General features: G+C 43.6%; 1 protein-coding gene across 1 annotated transcript; it reads left to right on the top strand.

Annotated features, from left to right (window-relative positions):
• Positions 1 to 5,819: 5,819 nt before the first annotated feature.
• Positions 5,820 to 20,352, top strand: asb13b (ankyrin repeat and SOCS box containing 13b). The gene is made up of 6 exons (XM_056282606.1): positions 5,820 to 6,043; positions 16,131 to 16,330; positions 17,765 to 17,915; positions 19,457 to 19,591; positions 19,796 to 19,987; positions 20,182 to 20,352. The coding sequence occupies exons 1-6, from the start codon at positions 6,001 to 6,003 to the stop codon at positions 20,337 to 20,339; spliced, it is 879 nt and encodes a 292-aa protein (XP_056138581.1). The 5' UTR covers positions 5,820 to 6,000; the 3' UTR covers positions 20,340 to 20,352.
• The last annotated feature ends 39 nt before the right edge of the window (positions 20,353 to 20,391 follow it).

Raw genomic sequence — 20,391 nt, 5'->3', positions numbered from 1 at the left:
TGAGCTCCGACAAGTTTGAGCGCCAACTGACCTTTAGCAAAGTACCGCCCCAGAACGGTGCTTGTCCAATCCTGTAATATCCTGTCGCTAGACATAGCCTAGGATATAATTGGCTGACACGACGCCTCATTTGCATACGTCAGGGTTATATGGGGGTGCTTGCTGTATGACCAACACACAAGACACTGCAATAAAGAGTAGTCAGACGTGATATCGTCTCCTGTCAGTTTCCTATAGGACCACTGTAAGAGTGACTATAGCGAAACCACATGGTGTCAGAATAGCGGACTCATCGTCTACCATTCGAAATGGATTCCTCGGGTGTTCCAATACCAAGATTGGATTGGGACTCGACCAATTTACCGGAGTCGTGGAGAAGGTTCAAGCAACATGTGCAGCTGATGTTCACTGGACCGCTGAAGGCAAAGAGCGAGGAGGATAAGTGTAGCTACCCCCTTCTGTGGGTCAGAGACAAAGGATGGGGTATTTTCAATATGTGGACATTGACAGCGGACCAGGCGAAGGTACTGCGAACGCACTATGATAAATTCGAGGAGTATGTTATCCCGAAAGCTAACCCAATCTTTCCTAGATATAAATTTCAAGAGAGAATGCAAGGTGCTAGCGAATCGTTTTGTAGTGGTTATGGGGATACATAATTCCCCTTATTGAGCTAGTTGGAACGTTGGTTTACAGCTGCTGTTTTCTCAGTTCGGGTTTGCAGTGATACACTTCTGCTGCGCGGGTTTTTGTTGTTGTTGTAATGGTGGAAGGAATAAATGGTGCACGTTGTGTAGCCGAAAGAGAAAGTTGTCACGACTCCTGCTTGAGCTCCTCTACAGTTTGAACAATTCGTAACAGACTTGAAGCTGCTAGTCAAAGACTGTGGCTATGCTAACGCAGACGAAATGGTTAGGGACCGTATTGTTTTTGCAACAAACTCGCCTAAAGTCCGAGAGAAACTGCTTAGCCATGGAGCTACACTAGACTTAGCAATCAACTCGCCTAAAGTCCGAGAGAAACTGCTTACATCCCCGCAGCATGATGCTGCCACCACCATGCTTCACTGTAGGTATGGTATAAGCAAGATGATGAGAGGTGCCTGGTTTCCTCCAGACGTGACGTTTGGCATTCAGGCCGAAGAGTTCAATCTTGGTTTCATCAGACCAGAGAATCTTGTTTCTCATGGTCCGAGAGTCCTTTAGGTGCTTTCTGGCAAACTCCAAGTGGGCTGTCATGTGCCTTTTACTGAGCAGAGGCCTCCGTCTGGCCACTCTAGCATAAAGGCCTGATTGGTGGAGTGCTGCAGAGATGGTTGTCCTTCTGGAAGGTTCTCCCATCTCCACAGAGGAACGCTGGAGCTCTGTCAGAGTGACCATCGGGTTCTTGGTCACCTCCCTGACCAAGGCCCTTCTCCCCCGATTGCTCAGTTTGGCTGGGCGGCCAGCTCTAGGAAGAGTCCTGGTGGATCCAAACTTCTTCCACTTACGAATGATGGAGACCACTGTGCTCTTCGGGACCTTCAAAGCTGTAGAAATGTTTTTGTACCCTTCCCCAGATCTGTGCCTCAATACAATCCTGTCTCGGGGGTCCACAGACAATTCCTTTGACTTCATGGCTTGGTTTCTGCTCTGACATGCACCGTCAACAGTGGGACCTTATAGAGACAGGTGTGTGCTTTTCCAAATAATGTCCAATCAATTGTTGCCAATTCTACATCCTTTCTCTTTAGCTATGATTCCAATACTAAGAACACAAATAATAATCTGCAGGGAATTATAACAATATAGTCCTGGCCATTACAGGTAAGTATGAAATAAAATGAATATGAGATCAAATGTATCCAAATCCTAATGTCTTGCTGTATGCATATAAACAAAGTTTTGTTTTTTTTCAGCAGCCCCTCTGATTGTTGTCCGTATACTGTTCATTGCATGTATTTTCTGTTTGGCTTACAAACGCGGTCTGCCCGTGTGATGTATGGGCCATCAACTGATTTCTGGGTGGGCTAGAAAGTCTTCTGAACAGTCTCTTGTTCACTGGCGTTTCATTAAGTTTTGCTGAGGGTGCCTCTCATGAGAGACGGGATGATTGTCGTACACATGCTGGTCAGTTGGTTGTTGGAAAATGACGCTGGGGTCACTGAGGTCAACCTGTGGCGGTGGTGGTTCCAAGACAGGGAGAATGTGTCTCCTGTTTCTTCTGTACTCTTTCCCTTCTGGTTGTATGACGGTCCCTACAGGATGACTAGATGGTCCTCGTCACTGCGACGGACGAACATGTATCTGACATATTTCAACTGCTATGGCTAAAGTCAGTTCACTATCACGCAGTAAACGTTTTCTCATGCTATCATTTATAATGCCACACACAAGTCTGTCTTTTATTAATTCGTCACGCAAGACTCCGAATCTGCAGCTTTTTGCTTTGTTTTTTTTAAGTCATTGACATAAGCTTCAATGGTCTCACCTGATGGCTGATTTATCGTACTGAACTTATGCCTTTCCATTGTGCCATTTATTTGAGGATTGCATAACTCACGGAATTTCCTTTTTAGGCACTCCGGGTCCTCTCCTGATTCAGCGGGCACAATTATGCGGCACCCTCAGTCACAGCTAGCGCATACACAAACGAGCGCTCCCACTCAATGGCTTCTGAGCCGGCCAGGTTGAATAGGACGAAAGCTTGAGTGCCAGCCGGTTCATCTGAGTACGCAGCATCAATATATGTCATATTCCTGTTCAAAAAGTCTCCAGTTCTCAGCAATATTTTTGTCAAACACCAATGGATCTGGTTAACGGAAGCCCTCTGCCATGATTGTCTCTTTGAGTTTCAGTAATTATTTCTTTCTTCTCAGCGTCGATACGATAGCTTCCATGCTAGTCAGCATTAGCCACTAGCCTTCAATTTGAGGAAAGTCCTACGCTGACCGGAATGTGTTACCTTTCAAACTTTTGTTTTCCTTGACACGTCGTTTGATGAGGCTACTTCCACGTCTTCTGGCACCATGTAGAATGACGAGTGGTCAGACACTGGAAAACGTTTAACAAGTTTATTGATTGGAACAGCAAACTGTATGTAACCGGCAGACCGACTGCTGACGTACTTCCTGTAGTAGGCGGATACCTTAGTACGGTGGCTGTTACAGGTCAAACATATTGTAGCGAATTCGGGAGGCAACCACAGCATCTGCAGCGGCCGGGACGCGAACCCGTCTCTCCCGCACCGCAGGAGACATCGCCGACCGCTCGACTAAAGGGTTCGACCCGTCGGCCTGCGGCCAACGAGTCTACTTATCCATGCACGTTACAATATGTTGGAACAAATACTACACCTGGCCGCCCTGCGACCCCCAGAAGCCCATACAGAACCCCCGAAGAAGCCTGGATAAAAATGGCCATGGGGAACCTTGGCCAAAATCAACACTATAATACGGTGATGTTGACAATGGATTATTAAAAATATACCAATAATAGCTGAAATATTGAACTTACCCTAGAGTACAAGAGCACAATTGGTCCACAGTGTGTTTCAGAATTAATTGATGAGGTTTCTCATTTGATTGCGATCGGTAAGCTTTACCCTCAATTACAGTCGCACCCGGCAGCCCGGAGTCCACGCAAGTCAGTTTTACTTTTAATATTCTGAATGTCTCCCGCCACCGCATACTGTAACCCCCTTCTGCCTGTCACGGGATGATATTAAGGATGAATTACTCCAAAATACATCACTTATTTTCTCTGGGAATGCGCTGATTTCTTCCTTCATGTTTTGGGGTTTTCCGGCTACTTCCTGGATGGTTCTGAAAAGCTTGATGGGCATAGCAACAGTAACTAAGGGGGGAGGGGCTTTGCGAAAGGTCAATTGACCCTTCGCTAAGCCCCGCCCCCCTTGGTTACTGTTGCTACGCCTGGCAAGCTATCGTCCGTCCGCGAAATTTAAACATGGCGTATACTGTCATGTCAGCGACAGATATTCCAGGTGAATTGACGTCCAATTTCTGGAAAAGCAAGGAGATATCAGACAGAAGTAGACAGAAAGGCTTGCAATATGCATTTGAAAGCTACATCCATATAATTTGTCAGCGTGTGAATGAAGGGGAAATTAAAATCGAGGCTAAAGCCTACAGGTCCCAATATAAGACCCAGGCATCCCACGTCTTAACTATTCACGTTAAGGACAAGGAGATAAATGAACAACAATGCTCGTGTACAGCAGGGTAAGACAATATAGATAGTTGTATTTTAAGCTGACATTTAGTTATGAGTTCATATAGCCTACTAGCTAGCTTTCAGATCTAGCTAACATTAGGCTATGTTTTAGCTAGCCAGGCTAGCCAGCTGGATCAGGGGAGCTCACATGCACTTTGCCGTTTGTTTAAAGTGCACCAGGATATTGCTCACACATCGTGGGCTTGATCCATACACTGGATCTTATAAAGGCAAGAACAGAAGAGTCAGCTAAGTCCTGCACAAGTTTGCCACAACAATGGCACAAACCAAGAGGTGGTAAAATAAAGGCTGTGCCCGTATCATCGGTGGTGGTCGCAAAGGCTAGACAGGATCGAAATCGGAGACCAGTTGACTGTCACGTTAGCTAACCTAGCTAGCTAGGCTAGCTCACGTTAGCAAGCTCACCTTGTAGCAAAAAAATGTGTTTTTGTTTATCCTCGATGGATTCAGCTGTGAGTGAGGTCTTCCACACTGTTATATCCACATTCGACATTTTTCCTCTTGTGTTTTACGCTTAGGAAAAGCCCAAAATACGACCCCACCCTCCAAACTTTTAGGATATCTGCTGTCTGATTTGCAGGTACCGTAAGCGCACCGCTTCGGCATTTCCTCGATAGCTTGCCAGGCCTCCCCTGCTTAGTAACGGTTACGAACGTAGGATTGGACAGTGGCTGTTCTAGGGCGGGGCTTAGCGAAGGGTCAATTGCTTTAAAAGAAGAAAACACCACGAGATGTCCATCTAAAGCAGTGGCTCCCAACCTGGGGTCCGCGCACCCCTTGGAAATTTACATTTTTTACAGAGGGGAAACGTGTCCTCTCATGCTTGTATTATTATATTATTTAACTGCATTTTCATTGAAATCACTAGATGTCACTGTAACTTTTATGCATTGTTTTTACCAGAAGCGTTGTTGCGTAGTAGTGGAAAGGAAGTGACATACAGGGAAACAGGAAGTAGACGCTGGAAGCCATCCATGCTGCAAGATGTTCATTAAACTGTGAGCTAAAAGTCATCCATGTTCTCCCGCGTCTTTCACATGCCACCCATGTCTTCATTCTTTTAATGAGTTTTATTTCCTCTTTAAAGACATTCTTTTTGGGATTATTGATTACACGAAGGAGGAGGATGACAAACATTTTATAACAAATTTTTTCCTCTATTTGCCACATTCTACATTCATAGATGTAAATGTAGTAACTGTAGACCTTTCTTTCCTGTTTTCAAAAATGACCTTTAAAAAATATTTAGAAAGTATTAAGCATTCAAAAAATACCAACGCTGGCATATTATTGCATCTATGTGACTCCTTTAATGTAGACTGTTAATTTTTTTTTCTGTAAAATAATGCGTCGTTGCTTTTCTACTTCCCTTATTGTACGGTTTTTATTATTTTTCGCTCTTCTTGTTGCCCCCTGTCTATGTTTTGTTCCTGCTGTTTTGTTCAATAAAAAAAACAAAACCAAAACCAAAACATCAGTTTATCACGGTCAGCCATGTTTTTTGTTTACGTTTGGCGTCGCGCGCCCGGAGCGCCTGGAGGTCGGGAATGAAATTGCAGCTGGGGATTCCGACCCTCGGACCGCGACTGGAACGCAGCATTAGTCTCCCCAAACCCAACCAACGCCTGCTGGCCTCTCCCCGGGGGGTCTACGCGCTGCGAGCCGCGCAGCTCGTTTCGCTGCTATGCTTCCGTCTCTTCCAGTTTTGTTTTGGCGTTTCAAAATGAAACCAGTCTGTAGTTGACGTGTCGCGGAGAAAACCGGCGAAATGGAGATTACTCGGGCAAGGCCGTCCTTGTTTGGAGACATCGGTAAGTGGCTGACCTACATACCGTGTAACACACCGAATGGGAGATCATGTTTTGGCCGTAGCAGAAACCATAATATATTGGTACTAGACGAAGCAGTGGTACATTTGCAACATAGTAACCACAATATGTTGGTACTAGACGAAGCAGTGGTACATTTGCAACATAGTAACCATAATATATTGGTACTAGACGAAGCAGTAGTACATTTGCAACATAGTAACCACAATATGTTGGTACTAGACGAAGCAGTGGTACATTTGCAACATAGTAACCACAATATATTGGTACTGGACGAAGCAGTGGTACATTTGTAACATAGTAACCATAATATATTGGTACTAGACGAAGCAGTGGTACATTTGCAACATAGTAACCATAATATATTGGTACTAGACGAAGTAGTAGTACATTTGCAACATAGTAACCACAATATATTGGTACTAGACGAAGCAGTAGTACATCTGCAACATAGTAACCACAATATATTGGTACTAGACGAAGCAGTAGTACATTTGCAACATAGTAACCATAATATATTGGTACTAGACGAAGCAGTAGTACATTTGCAACATAGTAACCATAATATATTGGTACTAGACGAAGCAGTAGTACATTTGCAACATAGTAACCATAATATATTGGTACTAGATGAAGTAGTAGTACATTTGCAACATAGTAACCATAATATATTGGTACTAGACGAAGCAGTAGTACATTTGCAACATAGTAACCATAATACACTGGTACTAGACGAAGTAGTAGTACATTTGCAACATAGTAACCATAATATATTGGTACTAGACGAAGTAGTAGTACATTTGCAACATAGTAACCACAATATATTGGTACTAGACGATGCAGTAGTACATTTGCAACATAGTAACCACAATATGTTGGTACTAGACGAAGCAGTGGTACATTTGCAACATAGTAACCACAATATATTGGTACTAGACGAAGCAGTGGTACATTTGCAACATAGTAACCATAATATATTGGTACTAGACGAAGCAGTGGTACATTTGCAACATAGTAACCACAATATATTGGTACTAGACGAAGCAGTGGTACATTTGCAACATAGTAACCATAATATATTGGTACTAGACGAAGCAGTGGTACATTTGCAACATAGTAACCATAATATATTGGTACTAGACGAAGCAGTAGTACATTTGCAACATAGTAACCATAATATATTGGTACTAGACGAAGCAGTAGTACATTTGCAACATAGTAACCACAATATATTGGTACTAGACGATGCAGTAGTACATTTGCAACATAGTAACCACAATATGTTGGTACTAGACGAAGCAGTAGTACATTTGCAACATAGTAACCACAATATATTGGTACTAGACGAAGCAGTGGTACATTTGCACCATAGTAACCATAATATATTGGTACTAGACGAAGCAGTGGTACATTTGCAACATAGTAACCACAATATATTGGTACTAGACGAAGCAGTGGTACATTTGCAACATAGTAACCATAATATATTGGTACTAGACGAAGCAGTAGTACATTTGCAACATAGTAACCATAATATATTGGTACTAGACGAAGCAGTAGTACATTTGCAACATAGTAACCATAATATATTGGTACTAGACGAAGCAGTAGTACATTTGCAACATAGTAACCATAATATATTGGTACTAGACGAAGCAGTAGTACATTTGCAACATAGTAACCATAATATATTGGTACTAGACGAAGCAGTAGTACATTTGTAACATAGTAACCATAATATATTGGTACTAGACGAAGCAGTAGTACATTTGCAACATAGTAACCATAATATATTGGTACTAGACGAAGTTGTAGTACATTTGCAACATAGTAACCACAATATATTGGTACTAGACGAAGCAGTAGTACATTTGCAACATAGTAACCATAATATATTGGTACTAGACGAAGCAGTACATTTGCAACATAGTAACCATAATATATTGGTACTAGACAAAGCAGTAGTACATTTGCAACATAGTAACCACAATATATTGGTACTAGACGAAGCAGTAGTACATTTGCAACATAGTAACCATAATATATTGGTACTAGACGAAGCAGTAGTACATTTGCAACATAGTAACCACAATATGTTGGTACTAGAGGAAGCAGTAGTACATTTGCAACATAGTAACCATAATATATTGGTACTAGACGAAGCAGTGGTACATTTGCAACATAGTAACCATAATATATTGGTACTAGACAAAGCAGTGGTACATTTGCAACATAGTAACCACAATATATTGGTACTAGACGAAGCAGTGGTACATTTGCAACATAGTAACCATAATATATTGGTACTAGACAAAGCAGTGGTACATTTGCAACATAGTAACCATAATATATTGGTACTAGACGAAGCAGTAGTACATTTGCAACATAGTAACCATAATATATTGGTACTAGACGAAGCAGTAGTACATTTGCAACATAGTAACCATAATATATTGGTACTAGACGAAGCAGTAGTACATTTGCAACATAGTAACCATAATATATTGGTACTAGACGAAGCAGTAGTACATTTGCAACATAGTAACCATAATATATTTGTACTAGACGAAGCAGTAGTACATTTGTAACATAGTAACCATAATATATTGGTACTAGACGAAGCAGTAGTACATTTGCAACATAGTAACCATAATATATTGGTACTAGACGAAGCAGTAGTACATTTGCTACATAGTAACCATAATATATTGGTACTAGACGAAGCAGTAGTACATTTGCAACATAGTAACCACAATATATTGGTACTAGACGAAGCAGTAGTACATTTGCTACATAGTAACCATAATATCGTACATTTGCTACATAGTAATCATAACATAATAGCACTTTCTCTGATATTAATAGTAATACATTTGCTATGTAATATTCCTATCAGCAGTATGATGAAGTAGTTGCACATTTGCATCCTAGTAATATTATACTAGTTCTAAATGTAGTAGTTGTAACACATTTGGTACATAGTAATAATATCATAGTCGCAGTATATGAAGTAGTAGTACATCGGTTATAGTAATCATATCATAGCCATGTGGATACGTGCTCCCTAGATCACACCAACAGGCAGTGAATAGAAGACTCAAAGAATAGAGTAGATTTACACTGACACAGATCAGCATAGCATATATGTCAGATGCAGGAAGGAGCACAGTTGTAGACACCCATAATAATGCTATGTTAAGAACATAGCACCGATAACCAACACCAATACTGGCACTAGATGATCCATAATAGCTGCAAACCACCATTTGAGAGTTTATAAATCTTGCCTAGAGACCATGTAAGGATTAAGGGAGGCTTGGACGAGAAGAGTTTTCAGGTCTTTTTTTGAAGGAAGTAAATCAAATCTGCAGAATGGTCGACATGGGATGGCAAAAAACAAAAACCAAACAGTCCTCTGAATCTTGGGGTTACACTGCTTGAAATGAGCCGTAATGATGCTAACTAGTTCATGCTAGAATAACAGCAAACGGATGTTATGGTGGCCAACGTTTGAAGCTTTTCCCAAAGTGGCTCATGTTGATGTTAATCTCGTTAGTGAGGCCCAAATGCATGGTAAGCCTACTTTTCCCTCAACTGCCAGTTGAAATGTAGGCATACTAGTTTGTGGTAGGTACCGATTAGAGTGTCTCAAACGTTTTTGGGGACAAATAAAAGTCCATCCATTGTTTGCAGTTACATTTTGAAATTCCAACAGAATGAAAAAGGCTTAAATTTCCAGACGAATAGAAAACCATTCTAAATGTTAGAATTCCCAAAGAAAAAACATTCTAAACTCCATTGGGCCCCAGTCCATGGCTCCCACTCCATTGAAATTTATCAAAGAATTAGAATAAAATCCCCTTCAGGCAAAAAATGTCTTTATATCACAGAAAAAAAGAAGAAGCTGAGTTTCAATTATGTAATCAATCAGTGATCCTTCTCATTCAACCCTCCCAATCCTGATAAATTGTTGGTTCGTCATGATTGCTTGATGGCCATTGAGGACTGGATGGCAAACCATTCTTTTACAGCTAAATACTGACAAGACAGAAGTCCTTATTAGCACCCCAGATAGTGTGATTTCAAGGTCAGGCTTGCCGTGCATTCTCTTTCCTTTTCCATCCGCTCCAGTCTTAGAAACCTTGTTTGTCATGTCCTTCACTTCTCATGTAAAGCTGTGACCCATTGCTAAACTTAGGCCTGTTATCGTGTGCTGAGATGGAAATGATTACACTGGACGATGAAGATTTTGCTTCCTGAACACTTTTGGGTGTATTCTATGGATTTCCTGGCTGCTGATTATGAAAATCACCTTAAAATTGTCCTATCACATACTGTAATTACTCTGACTGTAAGCAGTACTATGGCAGATACTCTGCTTTAAATGGACCCCTAGGACTGTATTGGCTGCACCGTAACAGAGAAATTCCCCTTGTGCTTTAAAACAAGTGCACGTACCTCTGTGGTACAATGATATACCCCCAAGTAAAAACAAAACACAAAATACCTGTTGCTCAATATTGTGGTGTATTGGATCGAGCACTCGGTGCTCGATTGTGTTGGACTGTCACCACTACTGAGTTCTGTAATACACTGGTCGAGCCTAGTAGCGTGTGATGTCTCCGTCGGTAAAGATCAGACTTGTGCCGCATCCTCGTCTCCGTGTACTTATATATATAATAGTGATTAAGTTAGTAACCCACGAATAGTAACACTACAATAGTTTACATAAGAGAAGTCACAACAAATATCACAAATGTAACAATAGTGATGGGCCCACACACTTTATAACGCAAATAAAATAACCCCAAAAAACAAATAAACGTTGCAGGCCTGGTCGTTGCTACTTACAATGGGCCCCTTCACTCAACAGAACCGAATGAGACTGTACTTGTCCGCGGGTGGTCGTGTGGGACAAGTAGCGCCGCCTTGTGGCCAGGAAAGCTCTGTACGCGCCCACGTAGCACAGAGCGGGAACGACGTTCAAAATCCAACGATGAACCGCCGCATACCAAACAATGCGCGGTTGATGTACTGCCGAATCTCATGGCTCAGTCCCACGAGCTCCAGGCTCACCGACACCAGGCCTCGGAGTATTTACGATACAGCTAAGCTAACTTTAAACGGGTTATTTTCTTGCCCGGTGCGGGATTCGATACGGGGTGTACTGCACCACAAGGCGACATCGCTAACCGCTCGGCTAAAGGGTCAGACCCGTTAACTAGGGGCTAACGTGTCTTATTACTAGTTTACACTAGCTAGTGTAACCTATTTTTCTGGACTTAGCCTGTTAGTGACTTTAACTTCCTGTTATAAGCTGTTGCCACAGTATATGCCTTGAGCTCTTATTTTGAAGGCTGAAGAGAGAGCGGAAGTGCTGTACGCAGCGTTGTGGCTGTGGAGTTCTGTTGGGGGAAGAATCCAAATAAAGTGGTCCTCGTGTGAAAGTGGAGCCTCCGTATTTGTTATTTTATAGTTTCATACAGTATAGGCGACATCTACAAACCCTCGGCTACATTGGTGGCAGCGGTGGGATCCGGAAGTGCGCAGATCCTCAGAAGTCTCTTCGGAGCGCGGGAGTAACAAAGCGCGAGGGCGCGCTTCCGGGAGAGGGTGACGACTGTAAACTACTAATAAGACACGTTAGCCCCTAGCTAACGGGTCTGACCCTTTAGCCACATTAGCCCCTAGCTAACGCGTCTGACCCTTTAGCCGAGCGGTTAGTGACGTCGCCTTGTGGTGCAGTACACCCCGTTTCGAATCCCGCACCGGGCTAGAAAATAGCTCGGTTACATTAGCATATCTGACTAGCAAGACGCTCGTAAAGAACACCGGGGTCGTACAGAAAATAAAACACGTCTTTAAGACGTGCTATAAAACCGACTCGACTCCCATATGTTGCCAGTAAAAGACCGTATTTCGAATGACAGCGGCCGTCATTAAAGTAAAGGTGAGATTGGCTTAACTACCCCAGCTAATCAGGAGCAATCGGCTAACGTAAACTGACTGAGCTAGCAAACGAAGCTAACAGTGAGAATTTACGTACACAACCTCAAACTCGTGAATATAACCCGAGTCAACATACCTTGCAATTTACACGTTTGATCGACGTATAAGAGTCGACTCTAACAAGAATACGATTCAAGCCGAATACAGGATAACGCTGAGGAGACTGAAAGCAGTGGGGCGCCACTTGACTCGAGACCTTCACTCACGAACTCTCTAGAACGTCTTCTTCGTCTTCCCTCAAGTTCTCTCCACTCCCGCCCCCCATCCAATCACAATAAAGATTCGCCCTTATTGACATCTGACATTAACCAATAAAACACTCTCATATGCCATACAGGGTAGGTTGTACAATCGCTATGCCACGTGTGTGCCCATGTACACTGCAATCAAACTTGCTTCGTTTTTTTCTTCTTCTTTTATTTTTTATTCTTATTAGACAGACGTGATGCGAACCGCAGACATTAGCAAATCCCTACGGACACAGTAAAACTACATGCACTTAACAACTGTACTAAACCCAGGCCTTTCTCGCCCGGGCTACACCCTCCCCCTTCTAGACCTCTGACGTCCTCATCTAACAAGTTATTATACTCTTGGTCGGGGCTACACGTGTCTTTGGACTGTGGAGTACCTGGAGAAAACCCACGCAGACACGCAGACAACATGCAATCTCCACATAGAGAACAACCCGGACGACGCCCAAGGTTTGGACTACCCCAGGGGCTCGAACCCAGGACCTTGTTACTGTGAGGCGACCGCGCTAATAACTGCACCACCGTGCCGACGTGCAACTTGTCACTTTCGGCATTCACACTTGGGACCTCCTCCCTGCTTATCTTGGTGCAGTCAGTGACGAACAGGGTGAAAGGTTTCACCAGGACATTGCAACCATGGAAACGAGGTATCGGCAACTGGAATCCATCAATGCTGCCCGACTATTCTTGGACACTGACACGGGAGGCACCAGATGCTGAGTACAAACGAAACTCAGCTGCAAGACATTTTAGTCTCAGTTGAACTAACACAAAGAGCGGGTCAGCATCATTATACGATTAAACATGTTAAATTTCATAATGTTTCTCCAAATCTGAAATGATTTGTGTTCAGCAGGAAGCAAAGCGTTAGGGGAAAAAAATGTTGTCCAGCGCATGCGTTCATCTCCACACGCCTAGACTATTGTAATTCGCTTTTTCTCCCCTAATCCTCCCCCCCCCCCAATTTAGGGGCCCATCGCTGCCTATTCTAATTCAAACACCCACCCTGGTACTGCATGCGTTCGCTAACTGCAGTTCTCCGGCCGGCAGTCTCGAAGGGGACGCCTCGCACGTTTCGTGACAAGGCGACTCCAGACCGAACCCCTGCTTTTTCCGACTCTGCCCCCCCTCCCGAAGACCGAATCCGGCCAGAGCCGAATCTGACGAGACCGGGGCGCGAACCCCGGTCCCTAGTGGGCAACTTCATCGACGCAAAGCCGACGCTTAGACCGCTACACCACCGCGGATCCTGTAATTCCTTTTTTACCTGCCATACCAAATCCTCTCTGGGTCAGTGACAAATGATTCAGAATGCTGCTGCAAGAGTTCTAACTGTAACTAGCAATACTCTCACATTACTCCTGTAAACTACTAATAAGACACGTTAGCCCCTAGCTAACGGGTCTGACCCTTTAGCCGAGCGGTTAGTGATACCGCCTTGTGATGCAGTACACCTTGTATCGAATCCCGCTCCGGGCAAAAAAATAACCGGTTACACTCCTATTCTGGCATCCTTACACCGGCTTCTAGTTGAATATCGGATTAAACGCAAGGTTTTAGTGATTATTTATAGAGCCTCGCATGGTCAGGTAAACTCTTACGTCGCTGATCTAATTTGTATTGTCTGTATCTCATACCAGGCTCCAAACCAAGGGGGTCAAGCTTTCACAGCAGTTTCCCCTAAACACGTGGAAGGCTCTCCCCCGTGGCTTGGACTCTGCGGACAGTTTTAAAAAACAGCTAAAGACTCACCTGTTTAGTCTGGCTTTTGTTTAGTTTATGCATTGCTTGTTTTTCTTTTTTGTGGCTTATATAAGCTGGGTTTATCTTTTAAATCTTCATGTATTTATTTTCCTTTACTTTCTTTGTGAAAGACTTTGACTGGCGGTGAAACGTGCTATAATACCGTAGCGAATTCGGGGGACAACGCAACCACAGGAACTGCCGCGGCCGGGAAGCGAACCCGCATCGCCCTCACCGCAGGAGAGATCGCTAACCGCTAGGCTAAAGGGTCAGACCCGCCAGCGTGTCTTCTTATCCATTCACGTTACAATACTAAAATGGACGGAATCTCAGCCTGTACGTATATCTGCCTGTCCTTCGATTTTTCTCAACAACCGTGTGTCCGATTGACTACATACTTGGCGAGTGCATTGCTGAAGACCCAAGGAAGCGCAGTGTCGAGTGTGGAGTTGTTTGGATGAGTGGTTGTCGAGAAAAATCCAAGATCAGAGACGCTCTTCTTAGTGACCGGACGAGCAGCGCCACTCTGCCATTGCAGCCCACACTGTGGTCAAAGGGGGGATTACACCCGAACAGGAACTGCACTAGCACAAAATAAACTTGACTAGTGATTCAGGGGACAGATGAAATTTTTATCAATTTTTTCATAGAGGATGTTTTCTGACCTCACTGCTGCTAGCTGGCTGGATAACACTTGGTTAACAACATCTAGTGTTGAATTTTGTTGGGTTTTTTTTCAGTTTCTTAGTACAAGTGCTTTTTTTCAGAGAGAAAATTTAATAAGAAATAAGCAGGTGAACATTTATTTTAATATTAATATACTTTTTTGATATGTTGAGTGTATTTGTTTCATATTTTCAAGTCTCTGTGGTCTGAAATGATAGAACTGATACTCCTAAATATATCTCTAGTTAGCAGATGGAAGTAGTTTCCTTCACTACAACCATATTTTTAATCATTTATCTACCAGTGAAAACTGATCGCTATCAAAATAAAGTGGTGTGCACTGCAACAGTGGCTCGGAGGTCAAGCAGGTAGTCTGGTGACTGGAGCATTGCCAGTTCAATCCTTGGCTTCTCCTTGCAAAAATGTCGGTGTCCTCAGGCAAGACACCTAACCCCTAATTGCTCCCGATGAGCTGGTTGTTAACTTGCATTGTTGACACTGCCATCGGGGTATGAGTGTGCGTGTGTTTGTGAGGGAATGTGAGGCATTCTTTGATTGTAAAGCACTTTTGAGTGGCTATTGCAGCAAGAAACAGACTATATAAATTCCATCCATTTATTTATTTGTACAGAAAAAAAGGGTGCTGGACATCAAAATGTGCTGTCATCGTCAAAACACACACAGAATCGACTTCCACAAAGGAGTATAATATATTCAAAACTGTATAGTGAGTATGCATGTTTTTTAAGAAATAGCCATATTTTGTGCACTCTACCATAGAATGCAATAGAGCAGGAACCACACCACCGAGACTCAGTGGAACCCAGAAGCCCTTAGAATTCTACTGGTGACATTCGCTGCCAGAAACGGTTAGCGTTCTGCCTTCAGAACCTCTTACAGATGATACAGAGCTTCGCTGTGACTGACAAATATTAATCGCTCACGTTTGTCAGTTGACATTAAATTGCACACCTACTTAGTGTTCTAAATTTGAGAACTCTCGTTCCAATGCCTTTGGTGTATAAGGTTGTGTCATCTGAAAATAAACGTAGACTGACCAGCAGTCTACTTAGACAAGCAGTCTAAGTTCACAGAAAAATCTCTTCCTGTCAACTTTCCTTTTTTGTTGTAATTAAAGGATATTTAAATAACAAAGATCACAATTTCCCCATCTTGGAGGATATACGCCTAATTGCTGACATAAGATGCTGACTTAAAAGTTCTCCTGGTGTTACCACAATATGAGCTCAAATCCTTACAATCCCTTATACATTGTTCCCTTTTTACCTCAAGACACAACAAGTATGACTTGTTGGCCTTGTTTAATCATAGCATGGAAAATGAACGTAAAGTAATATAAATGAAGTCTTCTCTTGTCTGGCTTTGCATTATTGCAGCTCATGGTCTAGGATTCTGGACTGACCGCTCGGCAGTGCACGAGGCTGCCGCACAAGGAAGGACGCTGCAGCTGCAGCAGCTCATCCAGGGAGGAGCCGCGGTCAACATAGTGGCTGTGGACTCCATCACCCCGCTGCATGAGGCCTGCATACAGGGACAGACACAATGCGTCAGACTGCTGCTGGATGCAGGTGCTCAGGTAAAATGCAGTGTCCCAACCCAACATGAAAGGGTATCCTGCGGAGGTTGATGGACTGAGTTGGCCCCATCCTGAGAATAAAGCCCCATTGCTAGTCTCGTCACGGTTGAACTTTGGTTTTATGTCCCTCCTGTTGCTACTTTTCAGTGACATGCCAGAATGAAAAACGTCTTTTTTATCCATCTAGCCAATTATCCATGCCCCAATGTTGTGCTATCTACCAATATGTGCCCTTTTTTGTTTTAAATTTATACAATCTTGTATTTCTCTATCAACCTGCATTTTTGTGTTGCTTGGGCTGTTGTGTACTGATGGGCAAGCATCAAAATTTAAACCGGTTATATTAACCAAAGCCATCTGTAGACACCCCCCCCCCCATCATATATGTAGCGCCTCCAGTGCAAACTAGGGGTGGCAGTAAAGGCGCTAACATCTAACTAGGTTCGGTGAGGGGTTTGCCTCGACTAACTCATGAGAGGAGTTGATGTGTAGCTGAACAGTTAACAATTTTATTGCCTCACAACAACAAAATAGACACAACGCTGACTTTTAGATAGAAGAATTGAAATAAAACAAAATAGATCTCTTGAAAGTAAATAAAATAACAAACCAAAAGAAAACCTCATTCAAATCACAACCCTCAATGAGTGTTAGCAGTTTGAGATGAAAGAACAATTCGGCTCCTTGTCCTCGAGTGTGTGTGTTGGTCCAAGAGTTCAGTTCCTGAGCCGTGAGTGTGTTGAACATACTTTCAACGATGACTATTTCTACCCCGGTAGAGGAAATAGGCTGGTGTGTATGAGTTCTTATCTGGTGTCTGGATGAAGGATTCAGGCTTGTCAGACGTTTCCTGGGACAGATCCTACGGTAGGCCACCGCTTCTGTGATGGTCCACAGTCTCACCGGGCTGGGCTCGCCGTCACAATCTTCCAAATTCTATCTTAAGAGTTAAAAAACAAAACAATCTACACAAATAGTGCAGAATAGTAAGTATTTCATTCTACATCTGTTTCTAACATGATATCTCATTCATTTCTTTTCATTCAGAGCATCTTACACTATGCTTTCCATTAACATGTATATGAAGTGCAATATCATTACTTAATCACTACACATATATACATAATTCTGTTACACAAAAATCAGCACAATCACAGTGTAGCCTCAATACAAACCATTTAAGTGCGCTAAGGATACAGTATTCACCGTGCACCTGGTAGATGGGAGCTGTCGGTGCCAGAGCAACAATATTTAATTTCACTTTTTATTAACAATATACCAACAGTGCTGAGTGGGTACTAGTTGGGGTAGCTCTGTATAGCGGACACAACCTGGAAAATGGTCCAGTGCCCTAAGTCTGCCAGTTGATGCTGCTCTTCTCAGGTGGGGATCTCTGAGGTGGTGTGCTTATACGCTGGTCTATATGTCACGCAGGTGGATGCGCGGAACATCGATGGCAGCACCCCGCTGTGCGACGCTTGTGCCGCTGGGAGCCTCGAGTGTGTCAAGTTGCTCTTGGAGTACGGAGCGACAGTCAACCCTCCGCTTTTCACCTTCTCCCCCCTTCACGAGGCCTGCATGGGAGGTGGGCTTGGCTGCCTTTCACTCGGAAAGGGATGTGTTTTGTGTTCTAGCTTATCCGTCCCGCCACAAAGCTGTCCTTTGCAGCCATTCAAGGTAAAGCCACCACGTTATCCGCCCAGTAGTCCGTGGGGTTTGTGGGGCGACAACTGAACCCTTACTTAGGGGGTTCAATACCGGCTGGGATCGCTGCGAGGTTGCTGGAGCTTGAAGGCCACATTGCTCTGATTGCCTTGTTAGGGGGGAGTTGAACCAGAAAATCAGGTTTTAAGCTACTAGTTCTCAGACTTTTGATTTGGGCAACATAGCGAATTCAGGGGGGGTAGCCGGGAATCCGCCGCAGCCGGGACGCGAACCCGGAGGCGACTGCGCTGACCAGTCGCTGCGTCCTCCTGGCGATACTCCTCACTGTCAGGTGAAACGAAGCGGCTGGCGACTCCACATGTATCGGAGGAAGAGTGGGGTAACTGGCCAAGTACAATTGGGGAGAAAAAAAAGGGGGGGGGGACGAAAAAAGGAGAAAGAAAGCAGTGATTGGCCCACCAGAGAGGATAGGCGGAACTTTGTGTTATGGACCAACCAGAGAGAAGCTCGAGGGAAGCTCTGTTTGGTCCAGCAAAGACATCACGGACATTCGTTTAAGCTAGCCAGCAGTGATTGGCCCACCAGAGAGGATAGGCGGAACTTCGTGTTATGGACCATCCAGAGAGAAGCTCGAGGGAAGCTCTGTTTGGTCCAGCAAAGACATCACGGACATTCGTTTAAGCTAGCCAGCAGTGATTGGCCCACCAGAGAGGATAGGCGGAACTTCGTGTTATGGACCAACCAGAGAGAAGCTCGAGGGAAGCTCTGTTTGGTCCAGCAAAGACATCACGGACATTCGTTTAAGCTAGCCAGCAGTGATTGGCCCATCAGAGAGGGCAAGGAGGAACTTAAAGTAATCTAAGGCAGGGGTTCCCAAACTTTTCCATGCCAAGGCCCCCCCAAATAGCATTAGCTTCTGGCCGGGGCCCCCCTTTTTGCAAGATGTCTTTAAAAACCCATTGACAATACTACAGCAAATGTTAAAAAGAAGGAAACTCCTGAATATATTTCCTTACCTTTGTTAATGCAATAATAATGACATTTATACTTCAAATTTTAATCCTTCCATTATATTGAATATTTCTGTTTTCCATTATAAGCATTTTTTGTTATAACATATATTTGATCATAATATACATAATAATTCAATTTATTTTTCAAAAAAAATTTTTTTTTTTTTGGCATTTTCCCTCATCTTCCCTCCAATTTGCTGAGGCCCCCTTGGCGTCCCCCTACAGGGCCGCAGCCCCCCACTTTGAAAACCACTGATCTAATGGGACAGTTGAATTCTTCAAGATTTCCATACATTTTTATTTAACGTGGTGTTCGTTTTAACATGAGCACTCTTAAGAGTCACAAGGACAAGTTGACAGGTCTTTTGGGACAAAAGCGCTTAAGGTAGTATGTTGGTCTAAACTGTAATGTAACGATTGTCTTCCTCTCGACATACGTTTGTGACAGGTAATCCAGATTGTGTTCAATATATGATCGATGAAGGAGCTTTCATGGAGGCTCACGACTGTCACTTTGGAACCCCGCTCCACGTGGCGTGCGCCCGGCAACATTACAACTGTGCAAAAGTGCTCCTCAATGCAGGTGGGCCCCTATGTGTCTTCTGTGAACTTTTGAGAGGAATTTTAAGACATTTTACTCTCAAGAAATGCATTTCATAATACATTTTACGGCAACAGGTGACCAACTCCATTCTTGAAACCACAGCACCGTTTACACTTAATTTATAATCAAATGCTGTTGACACACAATTACCTCTCAGCTATACAACCTCCTCTTTTCTTATAGGCGCTAATGTGAACGCTGCAAAGCTGCATGAGACAGCCCTGCATCATGCAGCCAAAGTAAAGAACGTCGAGCTGATCGACCTGATTGTGGAGTTTGGTGGGAATGTTTACGCCAGAGACAACCTCGGCAAAAAACCCATTCACTACACTGGCACAGCATCGCCGTCCCACCTCTGCCTGGAGTTTTATGAGGGTATGCTATAACACAGTATGCAATGACAAGCTCCCCCGATAGCTGAACCAGAAACTGTACCAAGTGCATCCGGGCAGACTCCCGGTGCTCACATCCCTTTCGTGTACTTCGTGGTATGCCTTTCCCTCTTTCTCTACCCTGTCTGTTTTCACTGTACTGTCACTTTTCACCGTACTACTTGTTTCATTTTGCAGGTACGCCCCTCACTCTTCAACAGATATGCAGAGTGGCGATGAGGAAGGCTCTCGGCACAAAGGCTCTTCAAGTCCTTTCCAAATTGGGCTTGCCCACTCGCATCATAAACTTTCTCTCTTACATGCCACCACCGGTTATCGAACTTTGTTGTCTTTAACAAGCTTTGGAAGGAGCCCAAGAGATTCCACAATTCTGCTTTTGTCCTGCCC

The sequence above is a fragment of the Lampris incognitus genome, chromosome 6 (genome assembly GCF_029633865.1).
Source record: "Lampris incognitus isolate fLamInc1 chromosome 6, fLamInc1.hap2, whole genome shotgun sequence".
In the NCBI taxonomy this organism is placed as follows: Eukaryota; Metazoa; Chordata; class Actinopteri; order Lampriformes; family Lampridae; genus Lampris; species Lampris incognitus.
Note: the sequence above shows the minus strand (reverse complement) of the source record. Positions and strands in the feature narration are given on the sequence as shown.

What these genes read in the sequence shown, in the direction of transcription:
- asb13b (XM_056282606.1), top strand. Translation starts at nt 6,001, where the DNA reads ATGGAGATTACTCGGGCAAGGCCGTCCTTGTTTGGAGACATCG. An exon ending in TGCTGGATGCAGGTGCTCAG is followed by an intron (nt 16,331 to 17,764) that starts GTAAAATGCAGT and finishes TATGTCACGCAG; the next exon opens with GTGGATGCGCGGAACATCGA. An exon ending in TCACGAGGCCTGCATGGGAG is followed by an intron (nt 17,916 to 19,456) that starts GTGGGCTTGGCT and finishes CGTTTGTGACAG; the next exon opens with GTAATCCAGATTGTGTTCAA.